The 18,655-nt window shown below is 41.9% G+C and overlaps 1 protein-coding gene across 1 annotated transcript in view; it reads left to right on the top strand.

Annotated features, from left to right (window-relative positions):
• LOC140357899 (netrin-1-like) overlaps positions 1–14,763 on the top strand; it is a 67,040-nt gene extending 52,277 nt beyond the window's left edge. Inside the window, exons 6-7 of the mRNA XM_072442454.1 lie at positions 6,398–6,472; positions 12,410–14,763. Of these exons, the coding sequence (XP_072298555.1) occupies positions 6,398–6,472; positions 12,410–12,729 (395 nt within the window). The 3' untranslated portion in view covers positions 12,730–14,763. The remainder of the gene's footprint in view (positions 1–6,397; positions 6,473–12,409) is intronic.
• Positions 14,764–18,655: the final 3,892 nt, after the last annotated feature.

Here is an 18,655-nt window from a genome sequence, read left to right as displayed (position 1 = left end):
ACAGAGGCCCTGACAGAGGCCCTGACAGAGGCCCTGACAGAGGCCCTAACACCAGAGCCTCTGTCAGCGCAGACTGTCCGTCCAAAGTCCAGAACATCCCGTTTCTCCTCAGTCTGTGTAACTTCTTCACTCACCTTAAACTGGCGACTGACAAACATCTATAACAAACGGGGCCGAATGAGGTGAATCTTGCTAATGCTATAGCTAAACATATTTTCCCAAAAACTAAAACTAGCATGCATACATTTGACTATGCCTATTAGCCTTAGCGCGTTAGCCACATCGCCCCCTGCTTTCGTTGCGTGGGTGTATTGCTGGTATTGCTGTGAGTACAAACGCCCCCGTTGTGTGGCCCCAGGAGGACAGGCTCATTGTGTGGGCCCCTGGGGACCTGCACCCAGCTCTAATTTAGAGGGAGGTGTCTGACGGGGACACAATCCAACATCAGGCCTGCTGCCAACACGAGGAAATGAGATGCTCGGTGAAGTCATGGCGCCGTTCTCATCAGTACACAGCACACTCGCCGCCGCCATGTAGAGCCGGCCACTTTAGACATTTACACCATCTTTTCAGAGGAGAAGCCATGATTTACACTTTTTATACTGTAAAAGACATTCAGCCTTGTTTTCTGCACAAACTAAGTGCAAGAACGTGAAGCCGTTTCAATGTAAATGCAATAAAAAGTCTCGAAAAGGACAATAAAACAACTTTAAAAGCACGAAGGAGCATTTGGAGTATCAGCAAAGTTAATACCTTCTAAATTAACTAAAATTGCTTCAAATCAATTCCTGAGAAGTTTATATGTGCCTAATCTAAAGTTTGTTTTTAATTTAGTCAAAAAGCTCTTGCCCTGGAAAATGAACCTAAAATAAAAGCCCATCAGCAGATTTGATGATCTACTTGTTTTTTGATGTTAAAGGTGCAACATGTAACTATGATGTTAATGCTTTTCCTGGATGGTAGAAGTGGTTTTCAAAGTATAATCATCTGGGCACACCCAATAATAATCTTCAATCTGATGGAAAGACCACCAATCTTAATTAAAGAAAGGTTTCACTTTCACTCTCTCTGTCTCTTAAAATGTGTGATTTGATCTGAATATAAACCAGAGTTTGAGTGTTGAGTTGAGTCTATGTTGGAACTGTAATGGTTTGTTTGGATTTCTAAAACCTCGTCTACCATGGGCCACTCCTGGACCAATGAGGGACATCCATGGAGAGACGTTAAACTTATCTCTCTCCACTACATGTCAGATCTGTGGAGAGGTGACCCGATTATGTCAATCCCAAATGCAGAGCAGCCAATGTTTGGAGCTTACAAAACTCAACTTTACCCATCTTACATCAATTCAAACATGGATGTTGTCTTAGACCCTTCATGTGTCTCATTCAGGCGTGTTCAGTCCTTTCATTTGAGTGGATATGTTTAAACTGTCCACTCGAGACAAGGCTGGTCCTGTCACATGTCCCAGTGTTACGCCTCGTTCACACCAGCTCGTGCTGCAGTGATGGGGCAGTGGATGGATCACATGCTGAAGCCATGAAACACTAAAAAACATATGAAAACCTTATGAAAACTTTATGAAAGAGGAGAAATGCATGTACCTCAAATCATTTTACAAAAGTGTTGCATTGTCTGTAATGGATAACGTTCTATACCTCATAAACTATTCCGTTGACTTAAATGTGTTTGTTTTAGATCCCATAATGAGTGATTACACGTCCACATCCACATCAAAAATAATAATTGTGCATTTATTATTTCACTCTTTGACCCTCTGTGAATATAAACCATTAGCTCAATCACACAAAAGCAGGTCTACGCAACGCGAGCCAAAGCCAAGACGTCTTCCATTCAGTTCAAATGAAATCGACCCAAATCTCTTCCCAGAACGTGTGAGTGAAAAGTCAAAGCTCTCGAATGTAAACACCAATATTCACTCTGTTCATTTACTTTCTGCTCATTTTCTCATCAGCGCCAAAGGGAGAAAAAAAACACGTACTACAACCACTTTGCATCCAAACATCCCTCTTTTTTTTTCTTATTTGGGAGAGGGGCGTTTTTTTCTCCCCACATCATCGCCCGGGCAACCTCATTCACTGCGAGTATAATGGTAAAGAAAGGGCAGGACGGGACACAGAGCCGCGAGAGGTAATCAAGTTTGTCCGATATTTAAGAGAGATCCAGTCCCTCTCGACCGCTCAGGGCCCGACGTTCCCACCCACAGAACAAAAAAAACATGACATTCTGCAGAAAGAACAGACGGAAATATATATCACACAATCTATACGTTTGGCTTGTTTGCGTTTATATCGTTTGTGGGTCTCAATTTACTTTTTTTATTTAGTCATGTTTTATTGTAGCACCAAAAAGCGTTACTTAAAATGACTTGAATTCAGAATAATGACCTGGATTTCAGTGCTTTTGACTTAAATTAGGTTTAATTGCTTTAATTTAATTTCTAGTGTACAATATTTCACTGGTTTCAAGACATTTCTCACTAGTTATGAGAGAATGGAGATGACAAATCATTTTAAAATGTCTAGGCTTCAAACATGGATATAAAAAAGTTGAAAAAATTGCTCTACCTTATCTGTTTTAAATCTGAATTTTATTACAGTTCAATTAAATTCATTTCTGTAAAACCCAAATTCGTTTTGTAAAGTGCTTCTCCATGTTTTCGAAGTTTATTCCCTTTAATTTTGTGTGCAAATATACACAAATATATAGAATAAAACACAGGGAACAGAACATGACCAAAGAAGAAAAATAAATATATATTTTGAAACACAAAAGAAAGAACCAAACTAGTCAAAACTCCCTTAAATGATGAACAATCTGTAAGTCATTCTAAATCGTTCCCTTTCACAGCGCGTTTTTTTTTTTTTTTTAAGTAGGGGGGTTAATACTGCACCGATCTGGTTCCCATTTGTGTCAGTCACATGAAGAACAAATGATTTCCATTCGGAGCCCGGCCCCTGGTCCAGAGCTAGCATAGCCCGGTGTTAAGCGCTTTAGCACGTACACATGCACTTAGCGCCGCACACTCGCTCCATTAATCATAAAGGCTCTGGAACCAACACACTCACCACCAAACTTTCTCAGGATTTTAGAGACGTTGTGGTTTATTTCAGCTTTTTAAAGCAAGAAATGTGAAACTCTTCTCTTATTAATTTACTGAATCAACTTTAATCCTTAAATTGATGTGGAAAAAACTTTTCCCAAAATGCACTGATAATTTTTTGTTAACATTTAAAAAATAAATGTAAAAAAATTTATTTTCCTTCTTTTTGATTTTCTTTCTTTATTCCATTTTTCATTCATACGTGACATGGATAGAGGCAATCTGGGAACATGTGACACATCTCATTTATAATTAAAAAATTAAATAAAATTATACTGGGCTCAGTGCACAACAGCTAGCTCATTGTGTCTCAACGCTAATGCTAGCTTTTATTAACATGTAAAATATAGAATACACAACCTATTACATTTTAAAATAAAGACTGCCTGATTGTTTTCATTTAATTGTTATTTTAATTTGTTTCATTTTAAAAAGTTTTGTGCCTCAACTGAAGAATTAGCGTTAGCATTGAGACACAAACACGTCCCCTCATAAACACACACATGTCCTAAGTATTCAGCTGTTTTGTAAAGTCTTTAACATGTTATATGAGACCTGTTCACTGCCTGATCTCACAGTATTTATTTATTTTAGACTAAAATTAAATAAGATCAAATTAGACAGGAAATGCTAACGCTAACACGGAGCTAACACTGTTGCGCTTCGAGCCCGTACCACAACTGCAGAAACAAGGGACAAAATCTGTCTGAATGACACGATTATTATGTTTCGTCAAAGAAAAGGTAAACCAGATAACAGCTTTATTTTGTTAAATGATTCTTTAAACTTTCATAAAAATGTGTCTAAGTCTTCAAACTCAGCTCCTGTGATTTTCAACATTTCTTTTTCTACGTTTCACCACAAACTGCTAGAAATGTAAAACTATAATAAATAATTACTACTGGGACTATCTCACCAAAAAAAGTGGAAAAAAAGGTGAAAGTGTCATATCCAGTTAAGTCTTTTACGTCAGCCGATATCTGACAAAAAAGCATGTAGTGTCTCAGTGTCAGCCTCAGACCCATCAATCCCCCAGAGGTCATGGCTAATGTCCCCGCTGACCTTTGGAGCCCGCTCGCTGCATGCCAGCACACTGACGAGCGGCTGCACAGGACAGACACGCTGTTCAGTCCATGTCATCATCACATCCTCCAAATGACTTCAAATACTGAGCTTCCACTAACGCACATTTATCACACGCTCATTTGCATATCACTGCGTTACTGAGTAACCATGGCACGTTTATTTGTAGAGGACAATTCGTACGGAAGGCAATTCAAAGTGCTTCAAACAATAGGAAAAATGCATTAAAATCACAAAGACATGACAGAAAACTACAAAAAAGGTTAATGACATAAAATAGAAGCGTGCAAAAAACTATAATATCAGTCATAAACACAGCTAAACAAAACTGTTTTAGCTTAGATTTGAACATTGTCAGAGTAGAGGCACCAGCAGGAGGCCGGTCCATGTTTAGTCCTGACTCTGGCACCAGCAGGAGGCCGGTCCATGTTTAGTCCTGACTCTGGCACCAGCAGGAGGCCGGTCCATGTTCAGTCCTGACTCTGGCACCAGCAGGAGGCCGGACCATGTTCAGTCCTGACTCTGGCACCAGCAGGAGGCCGGTCCATGTTTAGTCCTGACTCTGGCACCAGCAGGAGGCCGGTCCATGTTTAGTCCTGACTCTGGCACCAGCAGGAGGCCGGTCCATGTTTAGTCCTGACTCTGGGCACCAGCAGGAGGCCCGTCCATGTTTAGTCCTGACTCTGGCACCAGCAGGAGGCCGGTCCATGTTTAGTCCTGACTCTGGCACCAGCAGGAGGCCGGTCCATGTTTAGTCCTGACTCTGGCACCAGCAGGAGGCCGGTCCATGTTTAGTCTTGACTCTGGCACCAGCAGGAGGCCGGTCCCTGAGGTCCTCAGAGTCTGAGATGGTTCATATGGCACTAACATGTCTGAGATGTACTTTGGTGCTAGGCCATGGAGAGACTTGTACAAAAGCAGAGCTGCTTTAAAGTCTCTTCTCTGAGCCACAGGAGCCAGTGCAGAGACCTGAGAACAGGACTAATGTGATCGTACTTCCTGGTTCTAGTCAGGACCCGAGCAGCAGCGTTCTGGATGAACTGCAGCTGTTTTACAGCTCGTTTGGAGAGACCAGTGAGCGGCTGTTACAGTAGTCTAATCTACTGGAGACAAACGCATGGATAAGTCTCTCCAAGTCTGGTTTAGACACTATATTTTTGATTTTGGCAATGTTTGATTGATGGTAAAAAGCTGCTGATGTTATTGATTTGATGTGGCTATTAAAGTTCAAGTCTGAGTCCATTATTACCCCCAGATTTCTAACTTGGTTTGTAGGTTTTAGAGCGAGACTCTGGAGGTGACCGCTAACACTTTCTCTTTGTTTCTGTGGGCCAAAAACGATGATTTCAGTCTTGTCTGAGTTCAGCTGGAGAAAGTTGTTTTGCATCCACAAACTGATCTGTTGGATGCAGTGACAGAGTGAATCCACTGGTCCATAGTCACCTGCCGATAGTGAAACATAGATCTGACTCGTCTGCATAATTGTGATAGGACACATTTTCACTGCGTATCAGCTGACCCATGATCGACAGTGTCAAAAGCAGCACTCAGATCTAACAGAATTAAGACTGAGGCTTTGCCCGTGTCTGTGTTCAGGCGGATGTCATTGTCACCTTGACAAGAGCAGTCTCAGTGCTGTGATGAGGTCTAAAACCTGACAACATCTAATGAGTTGTTTATTAAGAGGAACAACAGCTCAGTCTTTATTAGACGTGCTTTGGCAGCTCTTGATCTTCCACAAGATTAATACATTTCCAGATCTTCCACTTAACACAAAGTTAAACTATTGCAACACACATAATGTCACCATTCTGAAACCCTTGGATACTTAAATAATCAATAGAATTACATTAGTATACTTGACATGTCCTGAAATTATGATCCTTAAATTAGTTTAGAGTTCTCGTGTTTTCAAGTATAAATTGCAAACCTCAGATATTTGCACTCACAATATTCACATTTGTTTTCCAAAAATCCTTCAGCGTCGATGATACCGTTGTGTGTGTTTGCTGGGCGCCGTGCCGTGATGTCTGTTTTGACGAATCGCTGGAAACCTGTTTTCATCGGCCTCAGTGATCCTGAACACTTCTGACACTCCAGCTGCAAAAGTGTTGACATGTTACAAAAAGCCTCTTACAAAACCTTCTGTTGTTCAAAAGAGTCTGACGCTGCTGCGTTTTGTGTCCGCAGACTGCGACTCTCACTGCAAGGCGTCCAAGGGCAAGATGAAGATCACCATGAAGAAATACTGCAAGAAGGACTACGGTGAGTGTGTCAGAAGAAGGAGGAGCTCGGAGTAGATCTACTACTCCTCCACGCAAAGACAAACCGGGGTTACCAGATTTTCATGGAGAAACAATCAACCAAGCCATTGATAAAAACGCGCAATATTTCCAACTATTTGCAGAATAATAAGTAACTATGAGATGTTTTTAATATTTCACGTACAACTTATGAATTAGCGGTTAGCATGTTGCATTTCAGTTATTACATGAGCCATAAAAAAATCCTCAAAAATGCCTATAGTTTAAACTTGAGCTGGTGGGCAGGTGAGAATCTAGGACTGATTCATGGTTTGAAGAAGAAGAGTTCAAACACATTTATTTCAGTCAGATGCACAGCTAAACAAAATAGTTTTAAACCTAATTTCACCTGGTTTATGGTTAATATCTTGGTAATTACTGGAAACAAAAACTGGCAAAAAGTTCAACGTCTTCTCTCTTCTCTTCAAAAACAAACAAGAAAAATACTTTTTTCACTGTAACTTCTGAAATTTGTATCATTTCAACTCCAAATGTGATTATTCTCAGTTAAATCATAATTAATATTGCATTGTTGTGGTTATCTTTTTTGGATATTTCTTTAAAAACAGTAAATGTCCCCATAGAGTTACATAGGCTCTTGCACATAATCTATAATCAGAACATGGATACATCCCATTGGTTGTTTTCAGATTCTAGAATGTGATGATGTCATGATCATAATGGGGCAAGAACCAGAATCCCCCATTGTTTACATTGTACTTTGTCATGAAATATCTGAAAGGATTTAATTCACAAATTCTAAATCTGATGATGATGATTCTATTAGTGAAACTTCTTGTATTGTACCAAAAAAATAGCATTTTAATAAGATTAACTTGAGCTGCCTCCATCTGTATGAAATATCATTGGCCTATAGAATGTTATGATGTCATCTGAAACCCAGCAAGTATAATAGTAGTAGAAACTCGCCAGAAAAAGGCGAAAAATCATTTTTTTATGACGTGAAAATACCACTCAGCAGCAAGCCTTAAAAAAAAGCATAATTTGCAAGTGTCTTCCCAAAGAACGAACCCTAAGACTCAATCACGAAGCAGACTTTGTGGCATCCTGGGAACTCTTCAGATTCTTCAATAGTCCCTGGTCTATTTCAAACCACCAGCGCTTTAAGACAAAAACTGGTTCACCCAAAGGACAGAACTCCACAGACGTAATGTGGTCTACACCAGTCAGTGAAGACTGCAGTACATGGTGGATGCGAAGGTGAAACCAAACAGCTGCTTCATAAGAGAGACCAACATGGACCTGAGAGCTGCTCAAAGCCACTGACCACTTTGACCTTTGAGGAAAGTGAAGAAAAAGACATGGTTTGAGGGAGGAGCAGCTGTCAGGAAAGACAACAGGAATGTTAAACAACCTGTCACCCATTTACAACTCCATCCTCAGGCCTAAAATAAAACAGTGCTCATCAGAGTGTGTGAATAAGAGGTAGAAGACCCTAGGAAGATGATGCTGAATATGACTTAGGTAATTCACTGGACTCTCTAAATGTTTAGATTTTGTTGCATTCTGTGTTTCAAAGCTCTAACCATAACCAGATAAACCTAACCCTAACTCGACCCTGATTGTGTGAAATAAGGGTTAACTCCTTTCCTCAGATATAAGGTTGTGACTCACCAGTTCTGTCAGATAAACTGAAGAAGCTGTGGTATTTGGATGAGTTGTTGAGAGTTGCGAAATATCTGAAAACTTTAGTCCAGTTGAAAGAATTTCATTTTCTTTTGATAAAAACCCAACCAAACTCTTATTTTAGGCTGTGTTTACACTTATCCTGGTTTCGGGCACGGTTTGATCCCTGTTCTATCCCGATGAAGACTTGGCTCTGTTGTAGTTCTTGTCAAGTGCAGGTTTGGTCCAGGCTTTGGTAATGGTGAGGTGCAGGTGTGACCGTATTCTTCATTTCCACATAATGCTAGTTTGGTCTGACGTTTTAGCACCCGGCTGCTCAAGGTCAAGGTTCATTTGGTGCAGCCCCTCTGGGCACTGGCTGTATTATGTCTTCTTTACTCATATCTGTGGAACATCCTGCTGCTCTACCGACACTAAAGCCCTGAGAAGCGTGCACTGTGTCAAATCTGCTCCACAAGTGCAAAAGATCTCCCCAACCTGAGGACGAGAAGCTGTGTCCAAGCATCGAAGTGCAAAGCTACCACGGCATAGATTCGTGCAAAAGTTTGTAAAAGTAGCAAATATGGCAACTAAAAGGAGCATAAAGTGTTTGGTCTAAGTTTGATGTGCACTATGTAAGTTTTCTGGTAGGCGGGGTATCAGCCGCTTGTCTCCATGGAGATGTTACAGCCTTAGAAGGAAATTGAAGTGTTAGATTACTTCCCAAGTTTATTTCCGTGCTCCACAAAGGTGACGTTTGAGGTATCAGCCCTATAGACCTGGTGCTGTGATTACATGTCACGTGGTTGTTTTAAAATGAATATTGTAAAAGTATTGAAACATATCCAGCAGTACAGACATCAGTCATAAATATCACACGCTCTAATACTTGGTAGGACGACTTTAGCTTTGTTTTCAGCTTCTCCAGCTCGTCCCAAACACTCTCACTGGTTCAGATCTGGAGTACAGTCGTTTCTGCTTCTCCCCTGCTCAATGCCGATGATCTGACCCTTCTCAAACACACTGACATCTTTTCTATGACCACGGGATTCGTCTTTCCACATGGTTGTTTCAGAAATGAGAAGGCGCTCGCAGCATCAGTCGGGTTTAAACACCGTGTTGCAGCTGAAAGATCATGTCTGTGTATTCTGGCTGATCTGAGACTGGTGGCAAGCTTTTGTTAGCCACAGCTATAGCATATCAGTTGAACAGGAGTTAGTTGAACAGGGAAAATATGAATTATTATTATTTTTTCATATTTGAATCCAATTAATAAAGCCAAAATCTCATCTTGTCTTGTTCTCGTAGACACAATCTCATGCCTCGTCTGGTTCTAGTTGTTGGTCTACAAAACATTTGAGTTTGTAATTTAGCAACCAATGCTTTCCTTTTTCTAGTTTGACTTGTGTAATATTTTGTCATATTCACTGTCAAACTGCAGTAAAGTACTTTTGGCCAAGTTCATGTGTTGAACCTGGAGGGTGAGACCATCAGCTGCACCTCTGCTGCCCGTCTCCAACACAACCTCCATTCCTTCGCACGTCTTTGGTCCGATCCAATTCATTTCTCAGGCCTGTCCCTCGCCCTTTGTGGGCCTTTAGTGCCTGTGTGTTCTGGGGGCTCTGGAGTGGCCCCCGGGGGTCACGGGAAGGGGCCCACTGTTTAAACACAGTTGCCTGCACCGAGCATTCCACAGGGCGCAAACAGGTGGTAAATTAGGCAGACGGTGACGGATTGCCACCACGAGAGAAAGAAATATGTTTTGTTGATTCGATTTTTGTTTTTCATCACCGCCGTTGCCACGGAGACAGCCCACACAAAGGGATTATGCTCGGCCCGACACCCTCCTCTGCACACACGGCCACCACAGCGGGACAATGAATCAAAGGGCCGCGTATTTACCCAGGCGGGGACGGCGCTCGCAGGCCAGGCCCCTGAGCTCCTCCGGGGGTAACAGGTCCCGTATCACTCACAGGGCCGATAACCCGACGGGACGGAGCCTCACAGTGCTAATTAAGCACACTAATTTCATTAGCCTTGCCTGAGAATAGCAGCGGCGGTCAAGGTCCAGAGACGAACAGCACAGTGGGACGTCCGGCTCAGAGGACAGGGTTAATCGGGCATGTAATTAGTCAAAAACATTTAGCAAATACTTAATTGTGTCGATAGGTTGATGAAATAATTATATATCATTATATTGTGGTCATTTGGATATAATGTTGTAGTACATTGTTCCACTCGACATGATCAGCTACTGTAGCCACAGCTGCCCTGAGGCTGATGTCAAACACATTCATAAAGGAAGGGCAAGAGTTATTTTTATTATAGTTGCCACTGTTAAGCATTTGGACTTGACTCAATTACATCGTCAATTATTTATGATTTTTTAATTATATATGTTTTTAGGCCATTTTAACCCATATGGCCATATTTCCCTCCCATTCACCGTTTATGAGAAATCCTTTCTCCAGCCCTCGGCCAGTCCACAAAGTATGACAGATTGTCCCATCCTGCCTTTCCCTCCTTTCGCCGGTCTCTCTCTTTAGCTCAGCCCTGAAGGCAAAGGTGTGTATGTTTAGCACGGCTGAAGAGAGCGTACTTGAGCCAGTGAAGAGATGTTGGCAAACCCGCCGCCGTCCGGAGCGCTTTGGCCCCGTCCTCGCCTATCTGCGCCCGGTTCTCACGCTGCTGTTGGAAGGCGGTCTGGGAAGGCGAGCGGACATCTCATGAGGTCGGAACACATCTCCGTCCTTCGGGAAGTTGTTGGGAAGACAAATACTACCCCCCTTGCCCGGGTTTCTCCTTTATATGTGGTGTTGAAGGAGAGGGCGCTTTGAATGGCGGTGCTGTGAGAGCTCGGGCCACTCAAAACAACAAACTTTTCTTGGCCGACTGCGCGTAATTCGCTCAATGTGGGCTCGGACGCGCACTCCTCAGACAGCTCGGTGTGGGGGGTTCGGCGAGCACAACATGGCAGCCTGACTGATGACCGGGGAAACTGATCATGTAAAGATGCGACGCCAAGAGAGAAGGACAATCGCTGAATAATCGTTTTCAGGTCATTTACACTGGCCCCGTTCAGCTCATGATGTGTCGAGTGGGATATCGTGACGCTGGCTTTGTGGCATTGTAGTATATTGTATTTAATGTTTGTATGTAAGTTATTATGTAGCTCATAGCGAGGTGAGAGTTGGAACGTAGGTAATATGATGTCATACTTTGGCAGATTCAGTGCAAGTCAACACCGATACAATGCGTTTTTTATAAGAAATTTTACCACGGCATCATTAGCTTCACTCCACCCCAACTTGAACTGCCTTAAAAACAAAAAAATACATGCAGAAAAAGTTGGTATAATCCCTCATTTGTCCAGGGATGAAACAGAAAAAAAAGGTCTAGCGTCAAGCTTCACAATCTGAAAAATTGCACAACATGGAAGTTACTTAAGTGGAACCAAAAACAGATTTTTATTGCCATCTTCCCTGCGCTAAACGTCACGCACACCCTTTCTCCGTTGGCCAATCGTCTCCCTCTTGACACTCACCAACGCTTCAAGGATAATTGCACATTCCGAGCTAAAGTCATGTAACGAGGCGCTTTTCCCTGGGAACACATCATGCCAGTGTTTTTCACTTGGAGCAATCACGGTGTCTGCGCAAGAGCTGTCTGAATGGATCCCAGATATTTGGCGTTGCGTTGGCAGGATTCAGATGTGAGCTGAACCGGACAATTGTTTTTCACTTATTTGCAGATGTGGATGTAGAGGGTTGAATTAGACATGTCTAATGAGAAATTTGCGCTGAACAGTTTTTGCTGACAAAATAAGAGCTGCCAAAAGGGGTGGAAAAAACAATATGTTGTTGCTGTTGTGTTGCTTTTAATGAACTGAAAAGGTGCATTTAAGGCAAGGCAAGTTTATTTGTAGAGCACATTCCATACACAAGAAATTACAGAAACAGAAATACAATAAAATTAAACTAAATAAAAATAAAAAACACCTAGCCAAATCCAAATGTATCTGACCACATTGGCCCATATGTATTTGACATTGCAGCATGACAGGCGTCTCCGGGATGGACACATCACTTTTAGATTGATTTGTTCCCATATCTGCGCGCTTTCTGCATTTACGCCACCTACTGTAGTCTTCAAAGTATGTGTTTTACGCTCTAACGTTAAAAAAAAAGGAGAGAAATAGAAGGAGAAAGAACGAGAGCAAACAAATGTTCTAACCACTCTCGCCGTTCTAACGTTTCTATCTTGTCGTCCACAGCCGTCCAAGTACACGTCCTCAAAGGAGACAAGGCCGGCGAGTGGTGGAAGTTCACCGTCAACATCATCTCGGTGTACAAGCAGGGAGAGCACCGCATCCGCCGCGGGGACCAGCTCCTGTGGGTGCGGGCCAAAGACGTGGCCTGCAAGTGCCCCAAGATCAAGCCCGGCCGGAAGTACCTGCTCCTGGGCACGGACGACGACTCTCCTGGCCAGAGCGGAGTGGTGGCGGACAAGGGCAGCCTGCTCATCCCCTGGAAGGACCTGTGGGGGCGCCGCCTCCGGAAGTTTCAGCAGCGCGACAAGAGGGGGAAGTGCTAGAGTTTGTGGAAGAGAATTAGAACTGGAACTAGAAGATGAGGTGGAGGAACCGGGTGGAAATGACTGAAGAGACTGCTGCTGCTCGGAAGAACCGTTTGTAGGGACTGCAGAGGAGGAGTTCACTCGACAGCTTGGTCCGTTTGTGTTGTTTTGTAATTGCAGAGTTTGCACCGAATGTTACAGACAGGGGTGGGCAATGTGGCAGCAAAACAAAACGTTTCATGGTTCTCTCTCTGTTCAAGATGTCAAGCTTCTTCAGAGAGTTTGCCCTTGACTCTGAATGGTTAGTCATGTCAATCATGATGGAAACTAAGTCATCTATGGATTTCAGATAGATGAAGAATTGGTTCTATTGTCATGGCAACTAACAAAAAACAAAATATGATATCTTTGTAATGGTTTAAAGTCCTCAAAATGTTACTATAAAGAAGAAGTTGAAATGCAGGATTGGACAGAATATTGCCATATGGCCCACCCCTCGATACAGAGTTGCCGTCTATTTTATGCCATCTTGGGAAGTCCTGGTGATTTTATGGGACAATACATCTACTGTATTGACTTGGTTTTGCAGTTGCATGGAATTCTCATAACATGCTCTAACAATGTATTTGTCTGGTTTGGTAATGTTAATGTTCAATGTTTGATGACTCGGAAACCTCAAGAACCACTGGTGTCTTACAAAGGGCCATGACCATTGCATGTCTCATAGTGTACTGGTCCCAGTCATCATGAAAAACAAGGTTTGGCAATTTACACTTTGAAAAGAAGGTAACAAACCTTTTCTTGGATAAATACATATATTTCTGCCAAACAAGTGAATACTCCGAAACTAAAGTATTGGCTAATACATTCCTGCCTCTACAACATGACCACTAAACACCACTAAATCCAGGACACGGAGCCTAAAAGGCTTTTGATATAAATTACTGGGCCGTTTTGTGTGAGCTGCTCATTTAAAGAAACTGTCACGTGGATATACTGTGTATACTCAAAATGTAAGCGTTCCCTGATTCTGTGTTATACTAATGAATCTCCATCATTCACTTTGGGATGCTTCAGCTTAACAAAGAATGGGACAATTGAAACACTTTGTCATCAGCCATGCTGAGATCGTGACTTCTGCCATGTAAATGTGAGCGTAGTCTTTAGTAGATAGTAATAGTCATTCCTAAACGTAGATAGACATGTCAACCCTGCACTTATTCTAGTTTGTGAACATATAAGATGTGTTCATGATTATACAGTGGCACCCAAATGCATGAACTTGGATTCTACCAAGTTACAATAAAAATGACACACACGTACTTTACGGCAGACAGACATGGCAGGACTGCTCAGAGGATGAGCTCATGCTGAAACGACACAAAACTTCTTATGTCATGTCTGACATCTGCGCTCATCTGACATGATCATTTAAGAATTGTCTGTCTTAACATGATCACACAAACCACTGCCACATGCAGACTGTAGCGCATTGATGCTAACACTTACACACATTTATAAAATGTACAAGGTCTGGACACATAAACCGTGGAGTGGCCACGGCCGGTCGTTGAAACGTGTTGTTGCTTCTGAGGACTGGAAACCTGTGGCTGGTACTGGACACAAGGGCCACACATTTCCTCCATGTTAGCTGTCTTTTACCGGAAGACTTCCTATGTCCCCATGGATCATTCCAGAAGTATGATAAGGGGAAATACCACAGACAGATGTCCATTCAACGAACTCATCCATAGAACAGAGACTCAGATTGGACCAGTGCAACTCTTCTCGCTGTTAATAGTTCAGCTTGTACATGTTGTTTAGTAGAGTCCGCTGCAAATGTCCTGTAATACTAATATATGATGTTTATCTCAAATGAATATATTTAATGACAAGTGAAATGATGTGGCTTTTGTGGTTTTTATGTTTCTTTTTTACTTGGGTTGTATTTGCGTTGATCTGTAGATTAAAAGTATGAACCATTTGTACCCTGTTTGTGACCAGCTAGAAGTGAACATTAATTCTATCTGAAATAAATGTTTGAAAAATGTCCTTCAAGCTTCATTTATTGATCTTTTCTTTACAATCATCAGCATCATAGGCAAGATGGTGGAGTGTCTTGCCCAAGGTCACGACAACAGTGAAAAAAAGCCTGTGCGTTTGATCAGATTTGAATCATGATTATTGTTATGAATAAAAGAAATTGGAGTCATTGACACAAAAAATATGAAATTATGTTCTTAATAAAATAAGCACTCGCTCTGTTGCCCGAAACTCTACAGTGGCTTGAAAATAAATAAGAAAACCTACTCAACTAATCAAAGTAAATAAACTGGTTTACTTTTGACAGCATTTGTGAACAGAACCAAACCAAACATCTTCAACTATGAAAAACCAGGGCTGTTTTGGGACTGACTCAACCACATGAGATTAACACCAGAGCCTCATTAGAAAACATTAGCACGTGTAGCAGAGATTAGCTCGGTTTATTGATGTAGCAATTAGTGCAAACATTGACATAAACGCTATCCACCACATTCATAAATAAATATTGAATAAATCTGACGTTATGTTGGAGAACAATGCATCAAAAATATAGCAGATCATGAACGTTTGACAATATTTTTATTATATCAGGCATACTTAAAGCCCCCAGTATCTTGTAGCCCAAAAAAATACTAAAATAAAAGCATGTTGTTGTTTCTCTTGCACTTAAAACAGAGATAAACTCCTGTCCTTACTCTGAGCTTGCATCTGCACAAAATAGAGAAATTGGAGGAGCCTCCTGCTCGTTTCCTTTGAATGTAATATTCCACAGTGTGATAAATGTATTTAAGATAAGATAAGATAATCCTTTATTGTCCAGACATGGGGAAATGTTGGTGTTACGCAGTAGATACAGAGGAAAAGGACAGAAGTTTAAAAAACACTCTTAATAGAAGAACTCTTTATCTCCATGGTGAATGCTGTGCAGCAGTTTACTTTTCTATTTCCATAGAATCATATTGGTGATGCCTCCAGAAAGATGCATGAATTAACTTTAGGGATAGAAAGATTGACTATTGTCCAGTATCACTCCAACACATTTATCTGTGTGGTTCAAATCCATGTGTTTATTTTGCTGCTGCATTGAAATGAAGGGAAACAAGACATTTCATGAGGAAAGATTATGATGTATTATTAGCTCAAAATGTTGGATGATAAAGTACCCACAGTCCAGGAGCACTTCCAAAGTAAGCGTGTTATTGCAGTGTTGTAGTGTTATTGTGCAAGTGGCCAGTGCAGCCGGACCATCAGCTGACCCTTCTGTTTTTACTGGCTGTCATCTTGATGGCTCTCTAATACGGCAAACACAGCTTAACCTCTGAGCAGGGGCAGGAGAACGGCCCCGGCCCCTGAGGAGGATTCTGCGCCGGCCCGGGCACTGCTGGGGCCATATATCACTGCCACGTCCAAAGTCCAGCACACACGGGCCCTCTCTCCGGAGCATACGGGGCCCCGCTGATGCCAGACCCTCCTGGCTGAGACAATAACATGTGTGCTTTGGATTAGAGACACTGGTGATATCACTGTTTTAGTAATGGGAGCGCGTTTAACAGTCTTACACGAGGCGCTTGTTCCGTATGAAGTGGATGAGGGCGCAAGAGCCAACGCAAATGTGAAGTTCTATTGTTGAAATGGGGAAAAAATCACGTAGTAAGTAGCTGGCTCTAGACTGCGAGTCAAAGAGTCGCGTAGGTAACGTTTTAGCCACGTCCGTGCGGCCAAGAGTAACGTCTGAGGAAACTTCTGTGATGCAAACAAACAATCTACTTTATTGGAGAATAGTTGTTCTATTCGCCACTGTTCAACAACTCTAAGAGCAAACACTGACTTATACTTAACAAAAGCCAACACAAAGACACAAAGAAGCATAAAGATGTCCAACAATATCCAAGCATGCTAATCAATCAAGCAATTATAACAAACACTGCTAGCCCTGAACACATGCAATAATGTCATATTCATAACTGATGTAAATAGAGTGTTTATTTTACAATTATTATTAGTATTATCTTGTCTTACGCTGTTTTTAGTTTATTTTATTTTATCTTTATTTTCCCCCTCCTTTCCTTATTAGGAAATGAGAGGTTTTGTCTATAGGAGTTTTGTTTATAAGAGTTTAAACTTCCTATAAGTTTTCTGTCCTTTTCCTCTGCATCTACCTGCGTTGCAACAATGAAATTTCCCCATGTGTGGACAATAAAGGAATATCTTATCTTATCTTATCTTATCTTAAATGCATTTTGCTGGCCTTCGTTGAGTCAACATTGCGTTTTCACTAATGCAAGACCACGCCCCCTACGATGACACATTAACGACATGAATAATTAACAGAAATGAAATGATGAGCTGAGAGTAGCTTCTGAACGTGGTGCAAGTTTCCAATACTAAAGGTGTGATTGTTTGTATTGAGCCAATAATAAGGTTTGTGGATCGTAAGTTTGGAAATTCCATCTAGAACAGACCTGGGCATTTGTGGCCCCAGGGGCAAAATATGGCCCTCGGCATATTTTAATCCGGCCCCTAGAAAGATTTTAGTCTCTATCTTTTAACTGTAACATCTGTCTGCAGTTGTATCCTCAATTAAGATGACATGAAATGGATTAAATAATAGATTCAATAGCCTATATTTGACAGAAAAGTGATATTTTATTTGATATTTCATTTATTTTAAGCATTTTTTTTTTCCACAACAATGATTGCGGGCCAGCCCTCCGCTACTTGCCTGGGTTCGAATATAGAAATATAATTGCCCACCCCTGATCTAGAACATCGACGCAACCAATTCACCTGGGCACAAGCTCCATGTGCACATCTGCTGCTGCGTGTGAGCTCTGAAGCATGTGCGACGAGCTGAGCGTGGAACAGAGATGACCGTGGAACAACAAACAGTAGGCCCAGGGTTCCGGGGGACACACTTTGATGGCGCACACAGCAGAGTGCTGGACATTCGGGATTCCACGCTCCATGGAACTTTCCACTTGGCCAGCCCCTGGTCCTGCTCAGGCCACGCTGCTCTGGAGATGGAACATGGCGCTGCGAATGTGACAGGAATTTCTCAGCAGTTTTCTTTATCAAAATGTACATTGTGTTCTTGGCCATAAAGCAGGTATGTCAACAGTGTTTTAATGACCCGGGAACCTTGTAGGGCCTCCAAGAGCCCTATGGTATTATTTATGGTCAATACACACTTCCTGTCACAAAAGAAAAGTCCCCACAGAAAAGAAAAGGGTCACACGCTCTAATGTTCCGTTGTAACGTCTTTAGCTTTGAGTACAGCACATATTCAGAGTGTCATTGTTCATCACACAGATCTTCAGAGTGTCATTGTTCATCACACAGATCTTCAGTGTGTCATTGTTCCTCACACAGATCTTCAGTGTGTCATTGTTTCTCAAACACACTGACATCTCTTCCATGACCACGGGATTCGTCTTTCCACATGGTTGTTTCAGAAATGAGAAGCCGCTCGCTGCATCAGTCGGGTTTAAACACCGTGTTGCAGCTGAAAGATCATCACCTGCAGCAGTTCTCCAGCAGGAGGAGAGGACCTGCTGGATTTACTTAGTTGAATCCAAATGTCCACATTTTTGGACAGGCAGTGTATATGGTAGGGACATGACGGTACTTATCGTTTCAAATGAACAACATTAACATTAGCAGCAACATAATGCAATATATTTTCATTCCTCCTTCCTCCCAACACTGAACAACACAATACAAACGTCAGGAACAAATCTGTTCTTTCAACATACGATGCCTTCACATAATGTTAATACTATGTTATAATAATGTAGGTTTAGTCCCATGTAAGTTGGCAGCGATGAACAGCCCTTTAATGCGAGGGCCCCCACTCCTCATGACTCCAATCAAACCTGCTCCTACACATCCGTGCCCATTA

This window comes from Eucyclogobius newberryi, unplaced genomic scaffold, assembly GCF_026437365.1.
Source record: "Eucyclogobius newberryi isolate DKJ021-1_F unplaced genomic scaffold, fEucNew1.0.hap1 SCAF_13, whole genome shotgun sequence".
Taxonomy (NCBI): Eukaryota; Metazoa; Chordata; class Actinopteri; order Gobiiformes; family Gobiidae; genus Eucyclogobius; species Eucyclogobius newberryi.
The sequence above is the reverse complement of the archived record's forward strand: the minus strand, read 5'-3'. Positions and strand labels throughout refer to the sequence as shown.